The following is a 27,776-nucleotide window of genomic DNA, read 5'->3' on the forward strand; positions in this document are numbered from 1 at the left end:
GTGGTTTCTTAGTGGTCTAGGTACCATGAGATGGCTACAAACGTAGTGCTTCCGTACCCCTTTCCTACCAATTCTTCCATCATTTCTGAGGCAGCGTTATGGCTTCCTTCTTTCAGGGGACATTTTGCAGCAATTTTAACTGAAGAGAAGCTCAAGAGAGAAATTCCCTTCTCCTGCTCCATGAGCAGGTCCGGAGGGAGATCTCTACAGATGCTAGAGCAGCAAGTCCAGGCAGAAAGACAGGATGTGGCTGATGATTGACATCAGGTGCTAGCTACCTCATTAGGAGGTGCTCTGCCTTTATTTCTGGGGGGGGGGGGGATGTCAGGAGCTACATTTGGGCCCTTCAGAGAATGATTTGGTTCTTGAAGCTCCGACTGAGTTCCTTGTGGGGAAGGACAATAGAATTCAGGATGACCACTTCAGCGGGTATCGTCACATTGCAACCTGGTGAGGAAGAAACACGAGAGGCATCAGCAAAAAAGAGAGAAATTCCACCTCACAAGAGCAGTTAGTTAAAGAGTTGCATGTCATGGGTGCTGGGGACCCTGCAGAGGAAGACGAGTCTGCCAAGGAAACTGTACCCCTGCCACCTGCACCAGTACCCCTGCCTCCTGCTGAAGAAGATCCCAGCCCCCCTGCCTCGCCCTCTTGGGTGGCTCGTGTGCGTGACCGCCTCCGTCAGGACCTCAGGGATCGGAGGAGGGCGGCACGCTCACAAGCAAGACGCTCCCTGAGTCCTGAGTTTTGAGAGGATTCTGGCCCTCCTAAGAGCAAGGATGCTTGAGTTGTAACAGGATCCTGGCTGCCTCCCAGAGCCAGCAATTAGCCCAAACGGGCAACAGCCAGCAGAGGGCTATATAGCTGTGGGCTTTGGGAGGAGGCTTTGTGGAAGCAACTAGTCATCTCCCTGACGTTCTAGCATCCACTCCGGCTTGACTTTGGTTCCTGAATCCCTGACTTTGGCTTTTGACTTCTGGACTCCCTGACCTCGGCTTCTGGACCTCGGACCTGCGATACTTGCACAGCGATTTGGATTTGGCACCTCGGACACTCCTGCTTGCTGGCTACAGACCTCGGACTGCCTCTGGACTTTGCCTGACCCGGCCCCAGCCGTGACATTGCATACTTTGGCTGCAGTGGCAAAGCACTCTGTTACTTGCTGCAGCACCAAGGACCACATAGCTATTACCTCCACTTTCTCCCAGGCAACACCTCAGCAAATGAAGACAGCCTAGCCCCAGCTATCAACCAAAGAACAAGCAGCTGCCAAGAAAGGAGACTGGCCTCCACCTTCCTCTCAATCAATGCTCCCTCTAAGCTGTGGAATTTTGTGAGCAAAAAAATTCTGCTTTGTGAGCTGTTGGCATTGAAATTGTGAGCTATTGCATAAACTAGTTTGCTTTGGGACCATTTTTCCTCAGCTAAGACAAAAATGTGTGAGCCAGGGGCTAAAAAACTGTGAGCTTGCTCACACTAACTCAGCTTAGAGGGAACACTGCTCCCAACGGCCAATTACACTTGTAACAGCAGAGGAAAAAAAAGAGGGACATTCTAGCTTCTGTCACCAGCCACAGGGCCTAGGGTTGCTAGGTAATTGTACTGCCTCCTCTCTTGCAAGAAAAGCAACACAAGAAGAGCAATCTGGCCTCAGCTGGATCCAAATCTTTCCCATTTTTTTCAGGCTGTAAAACTGATCCAGGGTCTTATTTTCCATTTATGCACAATGCCTGCCACCAGCACTGTTACTGAATTTTAATTGCACAGGACAATTTTATCTGGAAACCAGGATTCAAAAAATAACGAAGGCAATCTAGAGTGGATGGAAGAGAGCTTACTGGGGACAGAAGAACCTTACCCAGAATGGTGATGGAAGGGGTAAGGCGGCCATCTCGAAAAAGTGTCTCACTGTCTATCTTTGCATAGGGATCATTAGGGTTGGGGTCACTTGGGGTGCCCTCCACACGAGCCCATCGTCCAATGGTGCTATCCCAGCCCACAATGCTGTTAAGCACACAGGTGTGATCCTAAGAAAAGTGGGGAGAAATAGATCAGTGAAGCACCCAGCATATAATCAATGTTTCTGCCATAGTGCACTGAGGAAGGTGGGGCATGCTTCCCCTAATCAAAGTTGGCCTCACTCTGCATTGTTCTAAGCTTATCAAAGCCAATGGGCTGAGATGGATGCAACCCTGCTAAGGATTGTGTAGTGAGTTTGGTGAAGATTTCCACATATGGTGAGCACCTCAAGTACTTATGGGGAGCAAGTCCCATTCAGTTCAGGAGGATTTTCTTTAGAGCAAATACTCACTTTCTTTGTGAGTTTCCTGCATTGTGCAGGGGGTTGGATTAGATGACCCTGGAGGTCTCTTCCGATTCTATGAAATATGCTTAGAATTGTGCTACACAAATGATTATTTAATGGGAAGGAAGATGTTCAGAAGTGGTGATACATTAAGGAAAAAATACATCCATCAATCCCCCTCACCAAATGTTAAGTGCTGGTATTTTTTCCTAAGTGGTAGAACAGCAAATGCCCTACCATTCTTAGAAACAGAGGTGCATTTACACACTGACTTTCTGACACACATATGCCAAAACCTGTAGCCTGTTTTACACAACTGCACATTTAACCCTGAGCCTGAAAGTTTCTAATTAGAGACCTTGAATTAGAACATTAAAAAAAACCCCTTCACAGTATTCTAGTGCCACCTGCTGGGCATGAAACAAACAATTAGAGCTTTTAAGAAACAAACTCCCCTGTCTGGTTTTCATCTTCAAGCAGAAGCTCAAAGTAACTATGGTTTCACTCAGCCCCTCACCCAACTGCGGCCACTAGGGCTGCTATTTCTCCAATAAGAGAGCTTTCCAAGCCTTTCCACCTATGCAATCTGCCCGTCGACAACTCCCTCAGCTGTTTTTACCCTTTCTAGGGATAGAGAGAAGTTTAAGTGGGTGAGAGTGACCTTTCCCAATGGTAAACAGACGTGGCAGGAAAAGGTTTAAAATTCCTTCTCTGCAATGTCATTTTCTCTGCAGAAACTGCATTTGGGAAAGAGAAAGCACCTTCTAAAATCTACATGCAACTACATATACTTTCAGAGTTGCGGCGCGAGCACCGACTCAGCACCTGTGGCAATAACATCCCATTCCTTTAGAGACGTCCCAGGGCAAATCGCTGCTGTTTGAATTCTTAGAGAAGCAGTGGTGTGAAGGAAGGTTTCTGGCTCTTCAACAACAAATGCATAATAATAAAAATGGATCTTGACCCACAGATTAAACACTCCCCTCGGAAAAGCACCTACCTGGAGGGAAGCCCCATGCAGAATGATGGATTCACGCACACGCACTCCAGCCCCAATTGTTACCCCTTTTCCAATGGAGACATTGGGACCTAGCTGTAGAGAAATTACATTAAAAAGCCCTGCTGGATTAGATCAGCGGTCCATACAGTACAGCATTTCACATAGTGGCCAAACAGTTACTTGGCCTTTTGTCCATCCTGAATCTATTGCCCATGAGCTTCACTGGATGGATTCAAGTTCCAGTATTTCAGGAGAGAAAGAAAAAGTTGTCTCTTTCCACTCTCTCTGCCCCGTGCATAATTTAAAAATCTTTTACAACCCTTTATCATTTTTCCCCTTAGTCATATTTTCTAAACTGAAGAGTCCCAGACTCTTCACCCTTTCTTTCCTCAAGGAAAAGTGCTAAGCACTTTCATCATCTTGGCTGCCCTCTAGGGGTGTGCAATCGGCTCTAGCCAAGCCCCCCCCCCCCCCAAAAAAAACACATTATTGGTATATATCCGCTGATCTTTCAGCCAGATATAGAGAGGGGTGTATTTTTGGCCATCAAGTATAGCCAATCCTGGATAATGCTGAAAACCTCTGGGATTCTCTGGAAAAAACAGGATAGCTGTAGTTAAAAGGCACTGAGAAAAAGAGTGCGCTTCATTTGAAGACTGTTCCAGGTGAAGCTGCAGCTTCAAGAACACATTTAAAGGGACTGCAACACTTTTAAATGCCTTTGGTTCCATTATAGCCTTTGGGGACCATCATAGTCAATGACCCCCATAGGCTATAATGGGGAATCTATCTGGGGTATGCAGGGGTTAGGAGGACTTTTCTTGAGGTAGAGGCACCAAATTTTCAACATAGTTTCTGGTGCCTTTACTCAAAAGACCCCAAATTTCAAAAATATCTAATTTTCAAAAGGTCTAATTCTATGGGCCCCAAAGAAGGTGCCCCCATTCTCCATTATTTCCACTGGAGGGAAAAAACCAGCAAAATGGTGTGACATATGTCAAAACCAGAGAGACGCTGTAGTAGAAACTGAAGATGGGGGGAGGCATTTTTGGAGAACCAACGCCACCATGGCAATGTCAGCTCACCAACTCCAAGCAAGGGTGGGTTTGCAGGCCTAGCACAGCCAATGCATGCAGAATGCAAAGCCCAGCAGAACCAGTGCCACTTTGGCAATGCCAGCGCAACAAATCTAAGCAAGGAAGAGTTCCAAGCTCAGCATAGCCAGTATATGCACAGAGTGCTGAGCAGTACCAGAGCAATGTACTAGTGCCCAGCAAAACCTGGTGCCTTCCCTTAAATGCTTCCCCACCTCCATTACAAACCATGGAGAATGGGGGCATCTTCTTTGAGTACTCTGTACATGCACTGGTTGTGCTGGCCACTCCGTACATGTGCTGGCTGTGTTGGACTTGCAACCAACTCTCCCCTCGCAAGGCTCCGCTTGGATTTGTTGAGTCGGCACTGCCACAGTGGCACTGGTTCTGCTGGACACTCTGTATATGCACTGGTTCTGCCCCTTCAGTTTCAACTGAAGAGGCTCTCTCATTTGACATCAGTCTTTCCCTCCCAATTTTTCCCACCACAGGAGCCAATGGAGGATGGGGGTACCTCTTTTGGGAGCACAGAGAATTGGAGAACTGGTCCCCAGACCCCTGGATACCCCCAGATAGATTTCTCCATTGATTACAATGGTCCCATAGGCTATAATGGAGCCGAAATAATTTGGGATTAAAAAAAAACCCACCCTGAATCTGAATACCATATTGGTATAGGAATTCAGGTTTCTTCAGGAATCCCAATTTTTTTGTGTGTCCAGTATATCTGAATCTGAAAAATCCTAATTTTTTTTTTTTGTTCACACTTCTACTGCCTTTCTGTTCTTTTTCCAACTCTGCAGTGTCCTTTTTGTGACGTGGTGATCTGACCTGCTCACAGTATTCCACATGAGAACACATCCTAGATTAGGCATTCCATCCTTTTTGAACCTGAGAGCACCATTGGAATTCTGACACTGAATGATGGTTGCAACCACAAAATGGCTGTCACAAAAGGTGGCGCCAACTACAAAATGTCTGCCACAAGACATGGAGCCAACCACAAAATCTCAGGGAGTGAGGTCATGCATGATTCTAATAGTAACTCTTAAACATTTCAGCCAAAAGCTCTCTTTAACAAGATGTCTTTTAAATTAACATACTGTTTAAAACTTATTTTCTTAAATACACACAGCTTATCTTCAGTCATACACTGAAGATCCTTGTGCTGTCGCAACTGTTGCCAAAGCAACTTTGGGAAAAATCTGAACAACCAATCAAATCTCCAGTGGCTAATCAGAAGCCCTCCTGGGCAAAAAGCCCCATCTGGCCTTCCATGCTACCTAAAAACACTAGGTGGACACCAGGAAAAGTTCCCTAAGAACTCTTGGGTGTATGCCATGACTTGGAGACCTACTGGTTTTTTATTTCCCCAGCAGATCTAGAATGTCATCTCATCACTCCAGTTTGCCTTCATTCTTCAAACTCCCTTCCTGTAAATAGTGGATGTGGCATGGGTTTGTGCCCCCACCATTCTCAGAATGAACACAGATGCAAAGAATACATTTAGCTTTTTTTGCCATCTCTCCATCTTTCTTTAGCAATCCTTTTATTCCTTGGTTATTCAAAGTCCAACTGCTTTTCTGGCTGTTTTCCTGCTCTGGATATATTTAAATAAATGCTTATGGTTTATCATGATGCTTTTAGCAATCTGGTTCTCAAATTCTCTTTTCACATTCCCAATTATTAACTTACACTTCTTTTGCCAGACTCATTGGTCCCTTATGTTCAAATCACTGCAGCAGATGTTTCACTTTTAAAAAGAAGCCTTCATGACTAGTTTGACTTGGGTCATTAACCATGCAGCATACTTTTAGACTTCCTAACTCAAGGAATGCATTCTATCTGGGCTTCAATTAGTATGTATTTAAACAGCTTCCAAGAGTCATCTAGGAATTTGATTATTGTGTTTTCCTTTAAGCTGTTTTCTTCCTAGTCGCCTCATTTTTGTCAAGCTCCCTCTTTGGAAATCAGGCCTGTAGCTACAGAAGAGGCGACCTTTGGGGCTCCATCCCCAACTCAGGGTCCCCAACCTGATGGAGCAGGAATGGAGGGTGAGAGGTGGCCACAGCGGGTCTTTGTGCACTCACAGCTGGCCGACTGCAGAAGTAGGAAGACCTGGTCTATAAGCCCTACGTCTCTCTCCCCTCCTGCTTAGCTGAGTAGGATGGAACAGCGAGAGGTGGTGGTTCTTCTTCTAACAGCTGGCTTCAAAGTCAGCTGCAAAAGCAGGAAGACCACCCTGGAGAGGCTGCCTCTTGGGTGTAGCCAGGATTTTTTTGGGGGGGGGGGAGGCTTTTAAAAAATTCAAATGCCCCCCTGTTTGAAATCAAATATAAATGTTTTGGACTTCAGGGATCACTTTCTGATATACAAATGCAGTACTTAATAGCATTGTGGTCACTGTTGGCAACTGGTGCGACAAGATCTACATCCCGCACCAGGTCTTGAGCCCCACTCAGAACCAAGTCCAGGATCACTTCCTCTCTGGTTGGTTCTGTGACCAACAGTTCCAGGTCACAGTCATTTATGTCTACAAATCTCAATCATACAGAATGATTCAAACACAGGTTTCGCCAGTCAGTGTGAGAATGGCTGAAGTCTTCCGGTATCACATTATCTGCTTCAGTCACCTCACTTATTTCCTTCTCCATCTCAAGATCAGCCTCAAGGGTGTGATCAGGTGGGCAATAATCTATCCATTAGAGCCCAGAATATCCACTCATAATACTTCTGGCAGGAAGTTTGTTCTCCTAATTTATTTAACTTATTTGACTCTAGGCCCTCTGATACACAACGGAGCAGAAAGAGCGTCACTGAACAGAATGCAGGCCATTTTATCCACCTGTTCTACTGAGCACAGGGCATAGTCTCTATGCCCCTGATGACACCCAAGTTAACAAACTACAACCCTGAGGCCTCAGCCCATGTGCTGGGCTCATTATACCCACTACACTTACCACAGCAGTTGCATCCACAGAAGCTGTTGGGTGGATATAGACGTTTCCTGTGTGGAAAAGAAAGAGCAACGTAATTGGTTCTTCTCCCCACTGCAGGAAGATGAGGGTTAATGTCAGGCCCTGTCCAAAATCTCTGTGAAAAGCACTGTGCTTTTCCACAACCACATAAGCATCCAGCTACAAGGCGAAGCACCTCTGGTCCCATCCTGAAGCTCTCTGTGCGTGTATAATTTCAGGATAATCTTATCCCTCCCCCTATTTCTGATTCTGGACCAAGGTGCTACAGATTCCTTTACAACACAGCCTCCCTGTAGGGACAATATGCTGAACCAAAGGCAGTTTTCCCCAAACATGATGTTTGCAGGTTCTGTCACTGAGTATAATTATCCTTCCTAATTCAGAGAAGAAAGGATTGCTGAAGAGAGGGGAGGAGGAAAGACAGAAACATTCCTTTTATATTCAGGTGCTTCAAATATCCAGAAAACAGGTTTCCTAATCTGAAGGACCAACTTCTCTTGCCCATCTATGAAGACCATTCTTCATAGATGGGCAAGGGATCCTCCTCCTTTGGAGTTGATGGATCTCTCTACTAGAAACAGGATCTTCTTTGTTATGGCTTCTTATCTGTGGGAACATCCTTTGCAGCAATTTGTGCCTGACATCCTCACTAACATCTTTAAAAAATCAGATAACATTGTCCACAACTGGAATCTGGATTTGGTTTCTGATCACCTAAACCACTTTTTTACAATCCTTGTTGGATTTTGAACTTTTTAATGGCTAGAGCAGTTTTACAATTTGGAAGTTTCCTTGGATATTTAGTTTAAATGAAAATGCAGGATAAAAACTTTGATCAACGCAATGAAATCTGTTAAACCCTGAGAAGCAAAAAACAAACAAAAACAAATACAAACAAAACCAATGCAAATAGGAATAGTGCTTGAGGCACATAAACTTAAAAGAATGGCCATTACAAAATTTGGAACAGCAGGCCACTAGTGCTGAAACTGACAGGCATGATCCAAGATCCCAGAAAACTGAACTACAAATCTAGGCTCTGGCATTAGTAGTCCTGATGATACGCTGCGAGAGAGATGGATTGTTCCTTTTTATTTTGGTGCACAAACTGCATATTTTGTCCAACTAACATGTGTTGTGTGTGGGTGTATGGGAGGGAAGCCAATACCTCGGATAGTGGGCTCATCTGGATGGTTCTGGGCAAGTCTCTCGGGATGGCACTGGCTGTAGCAGCTCAGGTATAGGCGGTTGGCGTAGATGGCAGACCTGGCAAAGTGAATGAAGGAGCCATTATACCTGACACCACCATGAAGTATGGTATGTATAAGGCAGAAATATGACGAATTACTTGGTCAAAACGCAGCTGTCCGCAATCAGCCTGTACCGCCCCATCCATCTCCTGACTGACAATGGAGCTAAAGCTCAGCCCTTTCTTTGGTTTCTGCAGCTTCACCATTGTTCAACAATGTATTTTATATTAGGGTTTGTAGAATCTTTCGGGCTCAAGTGCCGTGTTCTACCGGAGAAAGTTTTCCTTCCAGACGTTTCGTTCTCAGCTGCGGAGAACATCCTCAGTGGCGTTGCAGCCGGAGCAGGCGCTCTGACCTTCTTGGCTGCTGCGCATTGAGTGGGCAAGAAGGTCAGAGCGCCTGCTCCGGCTGCAACGCCACTGAGGATGTTCTCCGCAGCTGAGAACGAAACGTCTGGAAAGAAAACTTTCTCCAGTAGAACACGGCACTTGAGCCCGAAAGATTCTACAAACCCTAATGATGTTACCAGCCGTGAAAACCTGAAATCTTTCATAATGTATTTTATAGATTGCTATCCCAACCATAATGGCTAGAGTCAAAGAAAACGAAGCCAGGTTTCATAGGATGCAAAACTCTGTGTGAGGTACTTGATTCTATCCTTGCATGGAAATCCCTGGGCTATAATGAGAAGGCAAATAAAGCGGCAAGCCTGCGTTTGGTTAGTGCTTGAATGGCAAAAATCCTTGGAACCCTACGGACACAGCATTGCGTGTTTTATTTATTTAGAACAGGGGTCCTCAACCTACGGCCCGCGGGCCAGATGCGGCCCGCTGAGGACGTTTATGCGGCCCGCCGGGTTATGGCAAAATCAGACCGGAAGTGACATTCGACCTAAACTTGCGTTAGCAACGCACACTTCCGGCACTGGGCTGAGGCGGCGGAGACAGAGTGTGAGGTGATACCGAGGTGAGGTGAGTTCCCAGGCCAGGGTGTGTGGTGTGGGGAAGGGAGAGAGATGCAGAAGACGGAGAACTGATGGCCCGCGGCCTTGTACAGTAACGGCAGTCCGGCCCTCCAACAGTCTGAGGGACAGTGAACTGGCCCCCTATTTAAAAAGGTTGAGGACCCCTGATTTAGAAGATGTGTGTGCCACTTTCCCAGACCTGCTTGATGTGGCTCACAATTAAAACCATAAATGCGAACCATATCCATAGGAATACAAACAAAATCAACGCTGTCAACTGAAAACATCCCAATAATAACTGACGGCATATAAAAACCACTTATAACACAACAGCCTAAAATGAGGCGTGTTTAGATCACACTTGGAGTACTGTGTCTAGTCTTGGGGCACCACACTTTAAGATGGATTATCCCTTTTGACAAGCTGGAACATGCCCAGAGGACGGTAATGAAGATGGTGAGGGGTCTGGAGATCAAGTCCTATGAGGAAAGGTTGACGGAGCTAGATACGTTTAGCCTAGAGAGGAGACAACTGAGAGGTGATAATGATAGCCATCTTCAAGTATCTGAAGTGTTTATCATATGGCCTGGGACCTGCCTACCTGAGGGACCGTCTCTCCCCACACGTTCCCCAGAGAGTACTGAGGTCTGGGACTCAAAATCTTCTCACCATCCCCGGGCCCAAGGAAGTGCGTCTCAAGACAACTAGAGACAGGGCCTTTTCTACAATGGCCCCTATGTGGTGGAACCAGCTACCGGAAGAGGTGAGGGCCCTGCAGGATCTTACTCAGTTCCGCAGGGCCTGTAAGACGACCCTCTTCCGGTTAGCCTACGCCTGACTGGATAAATGTAGCTTTCTAGATTTCTGTGATTACTGTATAGTTTTAATGCTAAATAATGTTAAGGTTTTTAGGTTTTTAAATGCTTGATTTTAAATGTAATTACTTTGTTCCGATTTTATTGTTTTATTGTTTGTTGTAAGCCACCCTGAGCCACTCGTGGGAAGGGCGGGATATAAATCCCGGAATAAATAAAATAAAATAAATAAAGGATGGAGTAGAGTTGTCTCCTGTTGCCCCAGGATGTCAGAACCAACAAATTTAAATTAAATCAAAAGAGTTTTTGGCTAAACATCAGGAAGAACTTTCTGACAGAACAGTTCCTCAGTTGAACTGGCTTCCATGGAAGGTAATGAGCTCTCCATTGGAGGTTTTTAAGTAGAGGCTAGATGCCCATCTGACAGCAGTGCGGATTCTGTGAATTTAGGCAGACCATGAAAGGGAGGGCAGGGAGGGATAAGCCGGAGCTCAGCTCTCGTGGTTTTGATTTCTTATATGCCCAGGGTAATGCCAACTGCAACTCTGAGGCTAAAAAGGAATTTTCTTCCAAGCATCCTGGAGGTTTTTTGCCTTCTTCTAGGTATACAGCAGGGTCACAGGGGGAATGGGTGGGGAGGAGTTGTGAATCTCCTGCATTATGCCTGGGTTGGATTAATTGACCCTTAAGATCCCTTCCAGCTCTATATTTCTATGATGATAAAATAATCCACAGGCTAGGAGCCAAACATGAAACAGGTTGAAAAAAACCCTCCTTAGTTAAAAGCTTGGGTAAAGATAAATATTTTGGTCTGGAGCCTAAAAGAGAGCAAGGCAGATGTCAGGTGAGCCTTAACAGGGAGGGCATTCCAAAGGTGAGGTGCCACCATGACAGAAATTCTATAAAAGCTCCAATAAATAAATCTCAGACAAACAGAATTAGGCATGGGCATGAACAACAACAACAAAAAAGTGGTTCTTGGTTGAACCATGAACTGAAAAGGGGGGGTTAATTCACAAACCAAACCAGTTTAAGGCCCCACAAACCCTGCTGAAAGGAAGAAGAAGAAGAAGATATTGGATTTATATCCCGCCCTCCACTCCGAAGAGTCTCAGAGCGGCTTACAATCTCCTTTACCTTCCTCCCCCGCAACAGACACCCTGTGAGGTGGGTGGGGCTGGAGAGGGCTCTCACAGCAGCTGCCCTTTCAAGGACAGAGGCTCAGCGCAGCTCACAATCTCCTTTCCCTTCCTCCCCCACAACAGACACCCTGTGAGGTGGGTGGGGCTGGAGAGGGCTCTCACAGCAGCTGCCCTTTCAAGGACAGAGGCTCAGAGCAGCCTACAATCTCCTTTCCCTTCCTCCCCCACAACAAACACCCTGTGAGGTGGGTGGGGCTGGAGAGGGCTCTCACTGCAGCTGCCCTTTCAAGGACAACCTCTGTCAGAGCTATGGCTGACCCAAGGAGTGGGGAATCAAACCTGGTTCTCCCAGATAAGAGTCCGCACACTTAACCACCACACCAAAGTGGCTCTCCCACAGTCCCTTTATAGTCCCTGCTGCTCAACTGTTTTGTTTTCTTGTGCCGTCTCTTTAAAGAGACTGTACAAGAAAGCTGAAAAACTGCTGATTGGCTGCTCCCAGGTGCTCCCAGCCACTCAGCTGTTTTTGTGGTTTTGTTGGGGAACCGAAAGCAGGAATGTTAAAGGAACTCAAGAGTCACTTTAAACCCCTGCTTTCTGCTCTGTCCACAAACTGCTTCAAAAGTTCACAGAAGTTCATGACAGCAGTCCTATCAAAAACTTCAGTTCACAGACCACAAACAGGGCAACATGTGTGATGAATTTTGCTTCATGGTTTGGTTCATGCCCACCCCCTACACAGAATATTCACAGGCTCACTCCAATTCCAAAAACCTTTACTGGCATAACAATAATTTTTTTTTTTTAAAAGGCAGCTGTACAAATCAGCGTATATGCCAACAAGGAGAAACAATCAAAGTACAATGATTTGTAACGTTATATGTAGTAATAATAATGGGACGAAGTGATAAAAGTCTGGAAAAGTAATCTCAAATATTACAGAAATTAAAACAGTTATAGTAAAAAGCTTAACTATTCAAAGAGGAATCACAGATACACCTTATTTCTCTCACTCACTCTTCCCCGCCCTTTCCTCTTCCCACTTTTTCTTGGCCCCTGAGTACATTTGTCAGGAACTCTGCCACCTGCTCAGTAACTTTGGGGGTTTTTTCGGCTAGCAAGAATTCAATGCCTCTATTAGTTGCAGTCTTAGAGAGTTGAAAAAGAGAACTAATCCAATATGAACGTAGCTGAGTAAACAGCAGGCAATTTAAGAGGATATGCTGAACAGAGTCGGGTTCTTTACAGAGCACAGACTCACTTAGGAATACTTCCTGCCCCATCCAAAGGCCACAAAAACATCCAAACTTTTATCAGATAGCTTCTCCCTTACCCTTACCCAGCAGACTTGATTTGGCTCCAGAATCCTTCTGTTCTGAAAGCAAAGAGGCATCCCTGCCCAGCAAGTGCTGTGAATATATCCTGCTCCAATCTGATGGCCTCAGCTCGCTGCCAACCATTGGCATTCTCCTCTCTGCAGGGACAGGAGAAAGTAAGAATGAGGGCGGCAGAACTGTTCACCAGAGAGGGAAAGTGGGGGGATGCATAGCTAGCAGGGGTGGGGGGGGGGGAGTTAGCTAAATAAAAAATTTCAATAGAAATTTTCAAACTGGAGACTGAAGGTAAAAACTGCAAAGCTTCCCCCATTACAGGGCAACCAAAAAGCCCATTATAAGCCTACTTGCTCCAGGCCACTATAGCAGAGCCCCACTGGCACCTGAGTGGAAAGCATGCAAGATGAAGGGAGAGAGTGAACTTACCCAAGGAATGAGCCCCTGAAGTTGGGCAAATGATGGCAAGAGAAGGAGGAGATGTAGGGATGGAAAGAGACAGGAAAAACAGAGAAAGAGATGGCTGATGAGTGACCTGCTTCTGCCTGGGAGCAGGGAGGGCACAATGGCACGGGCTGGGCAAGACACTCACAGAAGCAGCTCCTGCTGGTTCCGCTGGAAGACCACACCAATGTGCCGGAAAATTGCAGGTGTGAACAAGTAGATGCCACAGTTTATGAGCTCGCTAACAAAAGTGCTGGGCTTCTCCACATAGTGCAAGACCTGGAGAAGAAAAATGACATCTTGGGAGCCGGCCACACACTGTTTGGAGACTGCTTTTTCCTAAGCCAAGATTGAGAAAGGAGAAGGAAGGGCACGGAGAAGGGCATCCAGGGGTGCAGTTCTCTGCTGGAACATGCCCTCTGCCCAGTCCTCCCCCTGTCCCACACATACCTCGTGGGAGTCAGAATTAGCCACGATACAGCCATAGTTCAGAGACTGCTTTCTGTTGGCCTACAGAGAAATAATATCATTGTCACAGAAGAAGTAAGGCAGGCTGGAAGTTGCAGGAGAAGGCAGAGTTAGGCGGTTAATAATGCACTACTGACCAGAAGTTTGCAAGGGATTGCCCTCTGTAACTTAGACAGTACTGTCCACCTAGGGCAACAGATATGCCATCTTCAATGGACGGAGAGTTTGGGTAGCATGACAGAATTCACATGCACCACCTGAAGTGTTTTTCAGCCCCCCTTACCCATGTATGTGGGAACCAGCACAACAGTGAGAGTATTGAATTAGGATTTGGGAGACTTGCAGCACAATCCAGAGAGGGGGGGGGGCGGAAAGTCTTTTGGGAGCAGACGAGCCGCTACGTGGGCGCAGGAAGGGTGTGCGCCAACGTACAACCGGCGCCGCCACAGCGGGGGGGGAGTTACGTGGACGGGGGGGGCCCGAGCACCACTCCACCCGAGGGCAGCAGCGGCTGAGGGCTGTGCCCGAGCTCAGACAGAATGCGGTGTTCAGTTGGAGGAGGGGGCGGAGTTGGGGGCGTGGCCAGGCTTAGGCCGCTTCCTGAGCAGTTTGGCCCATGACACGCCCCCCCCCCGAGAGGCACAACGTCACACCGGCAAAAACAGCGGCGTGTCCCATAGGCACCCGTTGAAACCAAAAACAAAGGTCGCCTCCACCGTTGTGGAAGCTCGCAAACCCCTTAGGGAGCAGCGTGATTGCCTCACCAATCCCCTCGTGCCTCGGCCTGGTGAGCACCCTCCCTGGCACCCAATCGCGCCCCCCCCCCAAGAAATACTTCTGCTCTGCCTTGCACAACTCAGTTGTTAGGGAAAGGTTCGCATGGCGGGAAGCTCTGCTGGCAAGCTTCCAGCCATACAGACTTGGAGTGAGGGACAGGCAGGCATGCTGGTGACGGGTTTTGCACCGTGCGGTTGCTTTGACAGTATCTTTGACTTGCGAGGGGGAGAGAGGTCTCTCCCCTGGGGCTAACTGCTCTTGTTTCCAGGTCTCCACAGGCTTCATATTATAGACTTGAAATCCCACAGCTGACCGGTGTTCCCTCTGAGCTGTGTTCTTTTGCCTCCATCTCGCACATTTTTGTCTTCTCTCAGAAAAGATGGCCCCAGAGCAAACTAACTTATGCAGTAACCAAATCACTCACTCATAACTTTAATGCCAGTAGCTCACACAAGAGAATTTTTGCTCACAAGACTCCAGAGCTTAGAGGGAGTATTGCAGCTGACCACAAACAGAACTTCCCTTCTAGCCAAGGCTGCCCATTACCGTGGTGCCTAACATGAGGAAAGCATCAGGGTTGCCACGTTCCTGGTGGAAGGTTAGCATCTCTTCTAGAGGGAATTCGGAACAGACATCGGCGTTTAGCACAAAAAAGGCCCCAGGGTTACCCGACAGGATCTGGTCCCGGAAGTGGTAGATGCCACCTCCTGTGCCAAGCGCTGCATACTCTTGTAGATACCTACAAAGGGCGACATGATGGCCTTGTTCACAGGAAGAACAGCCTGGGCCAAGGTTAGCAGGTTGACAAATTAGTGGCAGCTGCAACAGAATCAGGCTGCACAAATTCAGGATCTGGGTGGCTTGTTTTGAAGCCAGAGATTTAATCCTTTCCCTCCCCTTAGCTATACCCTATATTTCTCCCTGACTGGAACCCAAAGCGGTTTTCCACACTGTTCTTCCCTCCTCCCCATGCTCCTAATGTAGCTTAGGCTGGGAGGTCACAACAGGCCCAGGGTCACTCAACAAGCTTCCATGGCAGAGCAGGGATTCAAACCCAGTTATCCCAGGTTCTAGTCCAGGGGTCCTCAAACTACGGCCCGCGGGCCAGATGCGGCCCACTGAGGATGTTTATGCGGCCCGCCGGGTTATGGCAAAATCAGACCGGAAGTGACGTTCGACCTAAACTCGCGTTAGCAACGCACACTTCCGGCACTGGGCTGAGGCGGCGGAGACAGAGTGTGAGGTGATACCGAGGTGAGGTGAGTTCCCAGGCCGGGGTGTGTGGTGTGGGGAAGGGAGAGAGATGCAGAAGACGGAGAACTGACGGCCCGCGGCCTTGTACAGTAACGGCAGTCCGGCCCTCCAACAGTCTGAGGGACAGTGAACTGGCCCCCTATTTAAAAAGTTTGAGGACCCCTGCTCTAGTCCAACACTCTGATCACCTTGCCAAGCCAGCCCCCAGGCGGTCACTCACCGGATGGGCATTTTGAACTCTTGCTGGGCCGACACCAGGAAGCGGCTAAGAGCTTCATTGGGCTGATAGAACCCAATCAGGAGAATCTCCTTCATGTTGGGAATCTATAGAGAACAGGAAGCAATTTGAAATAACACCAGAAGTCAGCCCCTGCCCCCAAAAGAGTACCTCATTTCCTTTGTCTGCTTTATGGCATTAAGAGTTGAAAATAACGCAATGATCCAAATGCCTCTTCTCTACTCGCCCCCAGCCTCGCTTTAATAACCCTCATTACCTTACTGCATGCCTCAATGTGATGCTGTATCATCGGCACCCCAGCTACAGGAAACAGGGGCTTGGGGACTTCAAAGGACAAGGGTCGAAAGCGGGTCCCTGCAGGGGCAAAAGTCACACAGTCAGAGGGCTGACATCCACACCATTCAACGTTACCTCCCCAAGGTAGGAGCACCCCACTGGCAAATTCAACCCTTCTGCCATGCCTGGATCCTGCTCCAGGGGATGGTTTTCCCCATCCAGACTTTCAACTCTCATCGATGCGTGTGTGGGGAAGGGAGCATCCAAACACACCCCTATTGCACTGGAATGCAGCTCCCAAGGAGAATCCCCTTCCCGCAGAATACTGAATATTCATACATACGATACTGCTCTGAACAATGTCGATTGGCTCCCCAAAAAACCCTGGGTACAGCTATAACAAATAAGCCACAGATCATTAGTTCGATTATGTGGGCTGCACTGTCACAAGGAGAAAGAGCAAGGCGCATTATGCCAAGGATCCCAAGGAGCAAAAGGCTTGACCCAAGGGAGGAGACAAAGGCAGCACCGTTTAAGTGAAACCAGGATTCACTGGCTCCAGAGTTCATAAGAACATAAGAGAAGCCATGTTAGATCAGGCCAATGGCCCATCCAGTCCAACACTCTGTATCACACAGTGGCAAAAATTTTTTGTATATACACACACACTGTGGCTAATAGCCACTGATGGACCTCTGCTCCATATTTTTATCTAAACCCCTCTTGAAGCTGGCTATGCTTGTGGCTGCCACCACCTCCTGTGGCAGTGAATTCCACATGTTAATCACCCTTTGGGTGAAGAAGTATTTCCTTTTATCCGTTCATCCTCTGCACAAGGTGAAACAATCTTTTATTGATTTATTAGTTTAAATTTCTATCCCGCCCTCTCCGCAAGCGGACTCAGGGCGGCTAACAACATACATTTTTACAATTCAACCAATAAAAACGACAATTTAAAATTATTTTAAACACTTAAACATTAAAACCTTCCATTGCATTTTTGGTGCTTGTATCGCTATGATATAATTTAACATAAATATAAATGTCAATGGTGATCACGGTACTCTGTAATGGTGCAGACTGGAAGAAGATTGACTGAACATTCCCAGAGTCCCTTTCCCTCCCCATAAGCTACAGTCAGTCTACCATATGCATTTCTGGGAACAGACATCCGGGGGAGAATTTGTCACTTCTCACGTTCTCCACTATAAAAAGAGGCACGTCGCACCCTCTCCCCAACCCTACACAGTCGCCTGCACAAGTCTGCTGACCAAGTAAAGGGAAACAGCCGTTTTAAAAAAAAGGCGCTGACCTCAACAGAGCTGGAGGATTTAAATGGGGCTCCACGAGATGACTGCGGAGGTCTGTCTGCAAACGAAACCAGTGGGTGTGTGGGGAGGGATGGCTCTCACCTTTCTGGGGGCCCCCAATGAGGATGACGGCTTTCAGCATCCTCTGCTGCTTGCAAAGGAGCAACAGCGATATTTGGCGGAAACGTCACTCCTCCTCGTGCAGGCGCTGCAAGGACACAACCCCCCGCCCGCACAGCCCTCCCCACCGACGAATGCCGAGTCCCACTTCCGAGCACGCGAGAATGCCACGTCACACGACAAGGGCTCGTCACTACAGGGCGGGGCTCGAGGAGCGGCGGCTTATTCGTGGGGAATGTTGGCTGTTTGCTTGCCGATTGGTTAGTTTTGCGTGTCCCCCCCGCCCCGCCCACCCCGCAGAAGCCGGGCTGGGTGGCGCAGGGTAGCGCTTGCGAGCAGGTGGATGGGTTGCATAGGACTCGGTAGGCGGCGGGGACCTCAAGCGTGGTTGCAGCAGTTAGAATTTCTCGCGCAGACGAGCCAGCAGCAAACCTTTAGGGAGTGGGAAATAAAATCCCAAAACAGCAGTGCTTGGTTAGCGACAACGAAGTACACCGCCCTGAGGGCCTTGGAGAAAAGGCGGGATAAAAAAACGTACGACACCCCCCCCCCCCAAAAAAAAAAACCCAAAGAGAGAGAGAGAGGACTTCTGAGCATGCAGAGATGCTTGAGTAATTATTCTGCGCTCATTTTGCTTTGGGGAAATGGAATCTAGGACACAGATTGTGACTTCTTGAGCAATTTGTGCAAGGCTTTCACGAGCAACAGGTGGAAGAGAGATGACAATCGATATAGACATTTCCAAAACTGATTTCTCAAATGGTAGCTGCTAAGGCTCAAGCCTGGTTCATCTCTGCTGAAAGACTTCTCTCAAAAACTCAACTGATGGAGATAACCAAGAGGAAATTCTTTTTTTTTTTTTTGGGGGGGGGGGGGAGGGGGTATGCATTTTATACATACTAGTTTTTTTCGTTATTTCCTCACGTGCTTTGGAGCTGAGTTCTGGAACTCGGCCTCGGTTCTGAGGCTAAGCACGGGTTCAAAGTGAGCCGTGAGTGTTGCAGACTGGCTGTGTGAATAATCATAGTGGTATACAGGAAGCATGCGTGGTGGTGTTTGCCTGTGATAGAGCGGCATGGTTGTATGCCACTCCTGCTCCACGTCTTCCATGCCCCTGTCTCGTGAACAGGGTGGGTACCGGCTGTAGTGCCCGAACAATCCCTGATATGGTCAGTAAGGACTATTTTTATCTTTGGCACAACAACGCCCTTGGTGTGGGGGATGGGGGTTCTGTGATATGCATTAGCACCTGTAGGAGGCAGCATTGCCGAGGGAATAAGGGCAAACCATTGTCTCCAGAATTGCCCTGCAGAGAACTAAGAGGCTAAGAACTAAGAACTTAAAAGTGGCAGAGAACTAAGAGGCACTCATCTTCAGGAACTCCTTTTGTTGGAAACAGAATGCAAGAGTAATATAGATGGACCATTGCTAGACAGATCAACTGTTCAGTTGTACTCGGCAGAAGGCAAGCTACCCCGGAGGAAGACACCTTGAGAAAAGCTTGGTATAGGAAAAAGAGTGTTTGATCTTCCCACTGGACTGACGAAGGAAGCTGTCTTATACTGACTCACTATTGGTCTATCTAGGTCAGTATTGTCTACTCAGACTGGCAGCAAGTTTGAGTCCAGATTAAATTTTAGGTTTAAACTGGAGTCCTTCTGTGTGCAAAGTAGATCCCCACATGAGCCCCAGCCCTTGTATGAAGTTATCATGATGAAATGGTGAGGACAGCATCAGAGATTACTTTTGATTCCTGGTGATACTTTTGGGCCCATTACTTATTTGCATGGCTCCATGGATAGCTGATGTCCAGCTGAATATAATTTTCACGTATTGACAAGAAGGATGGTCCTACCCATCACCTTTTCAGCTGTGCCTTAAAACTGGCAATATTTTTGCTGAGGGCTGCAACCAAGTGTGTGGTTGGAAATGTAACTTTCAGTGTCTGACAAGCCAGCAGTGTTACTTATTAAGTCTTCTGTACCACTTGCAGAAACATCTTAGGATGCCTAGAGAAAGTAAGTCCAAAGTTTGAATTTTGCAATGAATAAAAGGATGCAGAATGTGGAGGAATGAGAAATCATGAAACTATATATGAGAGCCAGTTTAGTGTAGTGGTTAAGTGTGCAGACTCTTATCTGGGAGAAACGGGTTTGATTCCCCACTCCTCCACTTGCACCTGCTGGAATGGCCTTGGGTTAGCCATACCTCTGGCAGAGGTTGTCCTTGAAAGGGCAGCTGCTGTGAGAGCCATCTCAGCCCCACCCACCTCACAGGGTGTCTTGTGGGGGGAGAAGACATAGGAGATTATAAGCCTCTCTGAGTCTCTGAGATTCATGGAGAAGGGTGGGATATAAATCTGCAATTCTTCTATATATGTATGTGTGCAAGAAATAAAAAATTAGGGTATAGAAGCACTGTTTGCCATTAAACTCCCCCCTGCCACATACTCAGATTCCCAAGATTCCGATTTCTGGGCCAGTAACTACATTTATCACACAAATTGCCTTTATATTATCAACTGGTTTTATTTAGATCATATAGCAATAGAATAGGCAAGACGAGTCTGGAAGTTCCTGGGATGTTTCACGGTCTCTGAGGTGCAGTGTAAAGGGTACTGGAGTTTAGGGCATGCTGCTACCTATGATACACTTGCGGCAATTCTGTTCGCCAGCCATGACCCCATTTGCCCAAGGAATTGACTCAGCCCTGGGGCAGGCAGGATGGGGAATTCTTGCCAGGGAGAGTGCACCCACTGAGGCAGAATTGCATGGGTGAGAGAACTGATGGGGCAGTGAGAGAAACAGCAGGGAATCATACTTCTGTAGCACCATTGAGGGTCCCATTTGCTTTCTCCAGCTCTGAGGCTGAACAGTGCCATTTTCCAGGGTCAGTCAGAGTCCAGGGTTAGGCAGTAGGATATCTGGTGAGTGCAGACAGATTTTTTTGTGGGGGAGGGGGGGGACCATACAGATGGGAGGGCAGGGGCTCAGATCACATCAAGACGTGCAAAGGACTGGTCCATGCCCAGGCTGTTCTCTACGAAGACCTCATACTTTCCAGCATCTTCCGGTGTCACCTTCTTGATGGTGAGAGTTGTTGAGTCACTGCCGATATTATAGTACACACTGCAGAGATGAGAGGAGTGAAGCTCATTAAAAAGGAGCCCCAGTGCACCCAACACTGGGGAACACCTTGGTGTTGCTACTTCAAACTAACCCTCTTCTTCTCATCCTACCCCCCATATAGAGCTTCAGAGTGAATTCTGACACTCAGTTGCCCATAGCTCTACCATGTTTGCCTGCTCCATGTAAAGTAACTTATGGTTAGTACAACTGGGCACTGAGAGGACCGGGGATAGGCTTCAGATCTAAGTTAAATGAAGAAATCTCACATCTTCTGACCAAGGCTGGAAACCCATGTATGTTTAAAAAGATTTTAAAAAGACATTAAAAAATCTTTGTAATGACAATGAGGATGAGAGAAAAAACCCACAAATTCTTGCAATCCTACATTAGAAATAGAAGAAGAAGATATTGTATTTATATCCCACCCTCCACTCCGAAGAGTCTCAGAGCGGCTCACAATCTCCTTTCCCTTTCTTCCCCACAACAGACACCCTGTGAGGTAAATGAAGATATTGGATTTATATCCCGCCCTCCACTCCGAAGAGTCTCAGAGCGGCTCACAATCTCCTTTACCTTCCTCCCACACAACAGACACCCTGTGAGGTAGATGAAGATATTGGATTTATATCCCGCCCTCCACTCCGAAGAGTCTCAGAGCGGCTCACAATCTCCTTTACCTTCCTCCCCCACAAGAGACACCCTGTGAGGTGGGTGGGGCTGGAGAGGGCTCTCCCAGCAGCTGCCCTTTCAAGGACAGAGGCTCAGAGTGGCTCACAATCTCCTTTCCCTTCCTCCCCCACAACAGACACCCTGTGAGGTGGGTGGGGCTGGAGAGGGCTCTCACAGCAGCTGCCCTTTCAAGGACAACCTCTGCCAGAGCTATGGCTGACCCAAGGCCATTCCAGCAGGTGCAAGCGGAGAAGTGGGGAATCAAACCTGGTTCTCCCAGATAAGAGTCCGCACACTTAACCACTACACCAAACTGGCTCTCCAAACTAGTGTTCCAAACTAGGGCAATAGCCGTCTAGACTGCCTGGTTATTACTTGGTGTGGATTTGTAAGCAAGAAAGGGGAAAAGGAAAACTGGCACTATTCCCGTTTCCTTGCTTCCATCTGCCCAAAATGTATTGGTGCTTTCCAGGTTCAAAACCCCATTAGTGAACCTTGCTCACCGATCATCCTCTTCGATATCCTCCCCGTTTTTGGCCCAGCCAACATCGGGCGCTGGTTCCCCGCTGATATGGGCTGTCAGGTTGACTGTGCTGCCCTTCTTAGCCTTTGTGCTGTCCGGGCCTTTCTCAATCTTGGCAGGTACTGTGAAGGAGAGGGGGTGAGGTTAGAACACTGGTGCTGCTGCTTCAGAGGAATCTTGTGACCACGCATCTACTGTTTTCAGAGAGACATTAGGAAGGGGAGGAGAAGCACACGTGTGGGGTACAAGGAGTGAACTTGCTTTCATTAAGGCACTCGTTTCCCCCTCAGTACTGAAGTCCTGTTTTGCTTTATTTTTACAAATTGCTATGCCGTTCCTTGCACAAAGGAGGCCCTCTTTTAGACAAGGGCGACAACAAGGTGAGAACTGCATCTGCTGTAAGTGGAACACTCCAAAGAAGGCAAGAGAGAATTCTGGATTCCACTGGATCCTAGACTTCAGCCAGAACTTCAGTGCTGCCTAAGCATACAGCACTAAAGACGCTTCCAGAAATGTATCGCCATGTCTTATTGTATACCTATGCTGCCTTTTGTCTGTCCATCCAACATGAGACAGATGCTTGGGACAGCATCATGAGGAGGAAATTATTCTCTGGGAATACAGAGTTGGGATGTCTTAGAAGAAGTTAAAATCTTGAGGATATGTTCCTTGAACCTCTGTTTTCCCATTGTTCATACATCCTTGTGGGAACTCCTTGAGTTGCAGGCCCAGTCCAAAGATCCAGAACCAGGACAAAATGCAACTATGATGTGCAGTTCCCAGAGCTGATGTGTGAATTTGGGGATCAGTGCCAAGCCAGTACTGGTGTTGTGTGGGCTGAATGCTATGAATCAACACGACAGGGAGTGACATGCCCCATTTCTGGAGAAAATATCCCTTTTCATCCTGGAACTTTTGGAATAGCCTGATATGTGATATAAAATTAAACCCCTCCTGGGTGCCAGTCTCAGGGGTCAGTTCCCTACCCTGATAACCTGAGTGATCAATGTAGTACCAAGGGAGTCGTTCTCTGCATATCTGGGATCATAGCCTAATGAACAAGGGGACAAGGGATATATTTATATTTGAAAAGACAAAGGTTATTTCTTTAACTGATCTGCAGGGAGCTAGGTCCCCCCCACCTCTCAACCACAAGACATGAGGCTATGAATAGAACTGTGCATGGCTGCATCTTGAAGGAGCAGAATGGGCAGTATCACTTTCCCCAGTGAGGGGTGCCAAATCCAAACACTCCTGAAACGAAGAGCTTCCCAAGAATGGTTTGGTTGCCCAAGGGATGTTTATTGGTTAAGTTTGGAAAAGGGAGTGGGGCTATGTAAAGACGGAGAAATGGGCCACATTACCTTCCACAAGGAGACGTGCTGAGTCGAAGCACTCCCCGAAAGGGTTCTTCACAGAGATGGTGTACTTGCCCAGGTCAGAAAGACCAGCGTCACGCACAACCAGTGCTACGATATCAGGGTCCTCAAAGATGTAGCGGTACTTTGGCCCATCCTTGAGCTCTACATTATCTTTGGACCAGCGGATGAATGGGTCAGGGAAGGCACTGATGCGACATTCAAGCTTGGCTGCACTCCCTTCAATCAGCATCACATCTTTCAGGTTCTCCAGCACCCGTGGGGGACCCTTTTCTTTCAGCTCTTTGCGGGACCTGGGAGTGGAAAGAAAGAAAGAAGGCAGGTAAAGACTCCTTTTGGGGTCCTATAGGTTCCCTTCTTTTTAACGAGTCTGTACCAGATTGATCTTTTTTGTAAGGTACCCTGGGCCAAACTATGAAAACAAGGGGATGACTGTTATTTGGTAAAACAACCACCTAGGACACAACTTTGCAAGCAACTTTTAATACACTTGGAATGAGAATTCCATCAACATGTCAACAAACAAAAAGAGTATTAATTTGTACATAATTGTTTATTAAAACAAGTAAATGTTTTGAATATCAATTGATCGAATCTGACTGGAAAGATCAGACTATATGAATTCTGCTTTCTCCACTCTCCCCATAACTGATATTCAATAAAAATATCAATGGGTAAAATGTTTAGCTTAGATTCTTCTAATACTGGCGTCTTTACACGGAAATGAATAACTTAATTTGTTTACTTATAGATGATTTATATGACAAATGGGAAAAGCCAGGAATGGAGTGAGGCTCTCAGTTGCCATACAACTAATGAATGGTTCAAAGACTGAATTGGGTGGAAGGGCTGGGCTATATGGGAAGGTGAAGGCATTTAGGATGCTGCTAGGACTGCCATACTAAAAATATTAACTCTAGGTTGAGAAAAGCTAGGAACTGGCCTTGTTTTTGCTTAGTGCGCTGTGGATCCCCTGTTGCTCTCAGCATATGCCCCGGACCCTTGCCCTCTTTCAGAATAGTCTGAGGCTATTCCCTTATGCTGTACATCTAAATGCGAGAGCCCCCAGGCTTCTCCCCTCACCATATCCCCTGGAAATAACTCCTCTAGCCTGTGCTTTTCCAGTCAGTTTCTCTTTCCTTGCTGCTCAATATGATTATTGTTGGTTTGTTTAGACCATTCCTCTCCAGGAACCTCCTTTAGGCGTCTCACAAAGCAGAAGTAATACATCAAATCATCAAAGCTGTAACATCAAAATTATCAGTACCAAAACAAGCCATAACAACAAGGCTATCAAAATAGCACAAAACAAATCTATCAACCAAGGTGCATCCTACCCACCTGCCCTGCCCCTCTTACCTGTGTCCACGGTAGGAAGCCTGAATGCGAATAGCAGCATTCTGCACCTGAGGGTCATTAATGTCCAGGGAGCAGCCTGGTGGAGGAGGGGCTGCTGCCTTCTTCGGGGCCATCTGTGGGGAATAGCAGACTCAACATCACAAAGAGAAAACACTGATGCCCCTATGCTGCAGACTCTAGCCCTCTTTTCTGCTCCCCACCCCCCACCCCGCAATTCTTGTTTGCCTTCCACCCATCTCTCAACCCTCCATAATCTGTGAGGGCAAATCAGCCAGGCCCACTGGAAGCTCATTAGAACTAGGATATATTACTATCCGTTTGGTATTAGAACCCCAAGACAAGAGTTAGCACATGTCCCATTGGAAATCATTAACAACTGTATATTTGTAGCCAAATCAGGGTGAGGACTCGGGATGCAGCTTCCTGAGTCACTGGGGAAAGCTTGTAGGAAGGGGTGGGGGGTGTCAGAGTTTATGTGTGTGTTGGCTAGGTTGTAGCAGGTGCTCTAAGGGCCCTGTCTCTGTCCACAAGGCAGAATCTCTTACCGTCAATAACACCAACGCAGCTCTGCTATGATGGAAAAGGCCACAGGCCCCTCATCCCACCCAAATTTATATCACTGGAGGGGAGCTATGAGGCCTGCTCATGCCTCCGGCTGCATTCCTGCCTTGATGTCTCCTTCTTTGGCAAGGGGTGTGTGTGTACCACCTGCCCAAGCGGGAATCCTGGGCACTCCCTTATATAGCCGGTTGCCAGGTACCTGTGAGAATTGGGGCCGCGCTGATTGCAGCCCAGTGCTGTGTAATCACATTGACTGGCCCATGGGAACTGAGATGGAGCAGCTGCATCATTCCTGCCCTCTGGCTGAAAGACAAGAGGGGGAGTGGCAGGCTGACGCCCCCCCCCCTCCCACCGTCTGGGTATCAACACTCCCTGCCTAAAGAAGATCAAAAAGGATCAGGAAGGAGATGAATTGTCCATGTGGCAGAAGCTGTGCAGGGAGACTGTAAGTCTGAAGGCTAGCCAGACAGCTGGTGAGTGGTGGAGCTTTGCCAGGGCCAGATTAACAATTAGGCCAAGTAGGTACTGGCCTATGGGCCCCCACACCTTTAGGGACCCTGGGCCCTCCCCCCCCCAGTTTTTCACCTGCTTGCAGACCTCCCAGCCTGCACGCACAGCCAGCAACTGAGCTGCTCTTTGCCCGACTTGCCTGGTGTGGTTGCTGCTGGTGTTGTCGCCAAGTTTGCCCCTCTCTGCCTCTTCCTCACAGTTTTGTCAAAGGAGCTTTTGAGAAGGTGCCTGCAGGCTGCAGTGGGGGCTACAGGCAGTGGGGTGGGCACTCTGGCTCTGAGATAATCTGCAATGGACCCCCCCCCCCCCAAGATTTTGACTGCCTAGGGGCCTCCATAGGGTTTAATCCAGCACTGAGTTTTGCTCAACTGGATGGATATTGTACTGTCAGGACAAGCATGCCATTCACAGAACAGCTCATGGAGAACATCTCTACTTCACAGTGAATAATTTCATAAGAAGAGCTACACTGGATCACGCCAGTGGTCTACTTAGTTCCTCAGAGTCACTGACTGGATGCTGCTGGCAAGTTCATCAGTAGGGCATCCTTCCTCTCATCCAGTATGTGCCATTCAGAATTGTACTGCCTCTCATCATGCTACTTCCATTAGTTGTCATGGCTAAAATCTGTTAAGAACATAAGAGAAGCCATGTTGGAACAGGCCAACGGCCCATCCAGTCCAACACTCTGTGTCACACAGTGGCAAAAAATTTTATATATACACACACACTGTGGCTAATAGCCACCTCTGCTCCATATTTTTATCTAAACCCCTCTTGAAGGTGGCTATACTTGTGGTCGCCACCACCTCCTGTGGCAGTGAATTCCACATGTTAATCACCCTTTGGGTGAAGAAGTACTTCCTTTTATCCATTTTAACCTGACTGCTCAGCAATTTCATCGAATGCCCACGAGTTCTTGTATTGTGAGAAAGGGAGAAAAGTACTTCTTTCTCTACTTTCTCCATCCCATGTTGACAGACCTATTCTTCATGAATTTGTTTAGTCTTTTTTTAAAGTCGTCTTAGGCACTAGCCGTAATCACCAGACTTTGTGGCTTTGAATTCCGTAATTATGCATTGCATGCAGAAGTACATTCTTTTTCTGCCCTGAATCTACAGGAAATCAATTTCATTGAGTGACCTAGCATTATGAGAGAAGAAGAAAAATTCTCTCTCGTCCAATACATATAATATTCCCAAGAATGTGTATAACCAAATAATAACCTATCTCATGTGGAAAATCATATCCTTCAATTGCTCTTGTTCTGTGAATAGAGCTCCCAGTCTTTTCATGTCTCTAAAAACCAGGCAAATGATTTCCCACCCCCATATGGAATGAAATCATGGTAGAATAGGTGACCTTCCCCCCCCCCCCCCGGGTGCTATTTCCCCAATATGAATAGGGATTTGATTTTGACATCTGATTTTCAGAGAAATAAAAACACTGGGAACTCCTTTAACAGAATGCCCAGGGGCATGGTGCAGTAGAAACAGAAAGGTATTTCACCCTATTAAAAAGAAAGCCTGGATGGGGAGAGGGAATCTAAATTAAACCTCTTATTGATTCCAGAAACGAGGATTCTGTAGGACGCTGGCCTTCAGCTATTCCAGATCAGAGACCCATCTTTAACCTCCCAGGCAGAAATGTGGGACCCAAGTGAGCTACAAGCATATGGCATGGGAGTCGTGTTGTGGGAGAGTGAGTGAGAGCCTCTGGACTTGCCAGCACTAAAAAGAAGCTTGTCAACTGAACTTGTTTCACTGCCCTGCTGTTCTGCAGCATGCATGTAGAACTTCTACCTGTGTGAGTTCTATGGGGCTAAATTGGGAACAGAACTGGCAAGACAATGCAAGTTAGTGAATTTCTTTAAGTCAAAAC

At 47.3% G+C, this 27,776-nt stretch overlaps 2 protein-coding genes across 2 annotated transcripts; both read right to left on the reverse strand.

The window, feature by feature from the left end:
• Positions 1–257: 257 nt before the first annotated feature.
• Positions 258–17,912, reverse strand: GMPPA (GDP-mannose pyrophosphorylase A). Its single transcript, XM_060261616.1, has 12 exons — positions 17,749–17,912; positions 16,317–16,414; positions 16,043–16,146; positions 15,115–15,307; positions 13,774–13,833; positions 13,472–13,602; positions 12,888–13,022; positions 8,546–8,643; positions 7,360–7,406; positions 3,306–3,398; positions 1,859–2,027; positions 258–447 (listed from the first exon to the last, which is right to left on the reverse strand). The coding sequence occupies exons 1-12, from the start codon at positions 17,786–17,788 to the stop codon at positions 347–349; spliced, it is 1,269 nt and encodes a 422-aa protein (XP_060117599.1). The 5' UTR covers positions 17,789–17,912; the 3' UTR covers positions 258–346.
• Positions 17,913–20,273: 2,361 nt separating this feature from the next.
• SPEGNB (SPEG neighbor) lies at positions 20,274–25,511 on the reverse strand. The gene is made up of 5 exons (XM_060262027.1): positions 25,370–25,511; positions 24,825–24,937; positions 23,451–23,758; positions 22,067–22,208; positions 20,274–20,894 (listed from the first exon to the last, which is right to left on the reverse strand). The coding sequence occupies exons 2-5, from the start codon at positions 24,935–24,937 to the stop codon at positions 20,756–20,758; spliced, it is 702 nt and encodes a 233-aa protein (XP_060118010.1). The 5' UTR covers positions 25,370–25,511; the 3' UTR covers positions 20,274–20,755.
• Between the last annotated feature and the right edge of the window lie 2,265 nt (positions 25,512–27,776).

This window comes from Heteronotia binoei, chromosome 21 (genome assembly GCF_032191835.1).
Source record: "Heteronotia binoei isolate CCM8104 ecotype False Entrance Well chromosome 21, APGP_CSIRO_Hbin_v1, whole genome shotgun sequence".
Classification (NCBI taxonomy): domain Eukaryota; kingdom Metazoa; phylum Chordata; class Lepidosauria; order Squamata; family Gekkonidae; genus Heteronotia; species Heteronotia binoei.

Coding starts and splice junctions, on each gene's coding strand:
- GMPPA (XM_060261616.1), bottom strand. CDS start 17,788: ATGCTGAAAGCCGTCATCCTCATTGGGGGCCCCCAGAAAG. Junction 16,415..17,748: donor CATTGGGGGCCCCCAGAAAG/GTGAGAGCCATC, acceptor TTGCCCCTGCAG/GGACCCGCTTTCGACCCTTG. Junction 13,834..15,114: donor TCCTCATGTTAGGCACCACG/GTAATGGGCAGC, acceptor ATTTCTCTGTAG/GCCAACAGAAAGCAGTCTCT.
- SPEGNB (XM_060262027.1), bottom strand. CDS start 24,937: ATGGCCCCGAAGAAGGCAGCAGCCCCTCCTCCACCAGGCTGCTCCCTG. Junction 23,759..24,824: donor GCTTCCTACCGTGGACACAG/GTAAGAGGGGCA, acceptor TTCCACTCCCAG/GTCCCGCAAAGAGCTGAAAG. Junction 20,895..22,066: donor GATATCGAAGAGGATGATCG/GTGAGCAAGGTT, acceptor TCATCTCTGCAG/TGTGTACTATAATATCGGCA.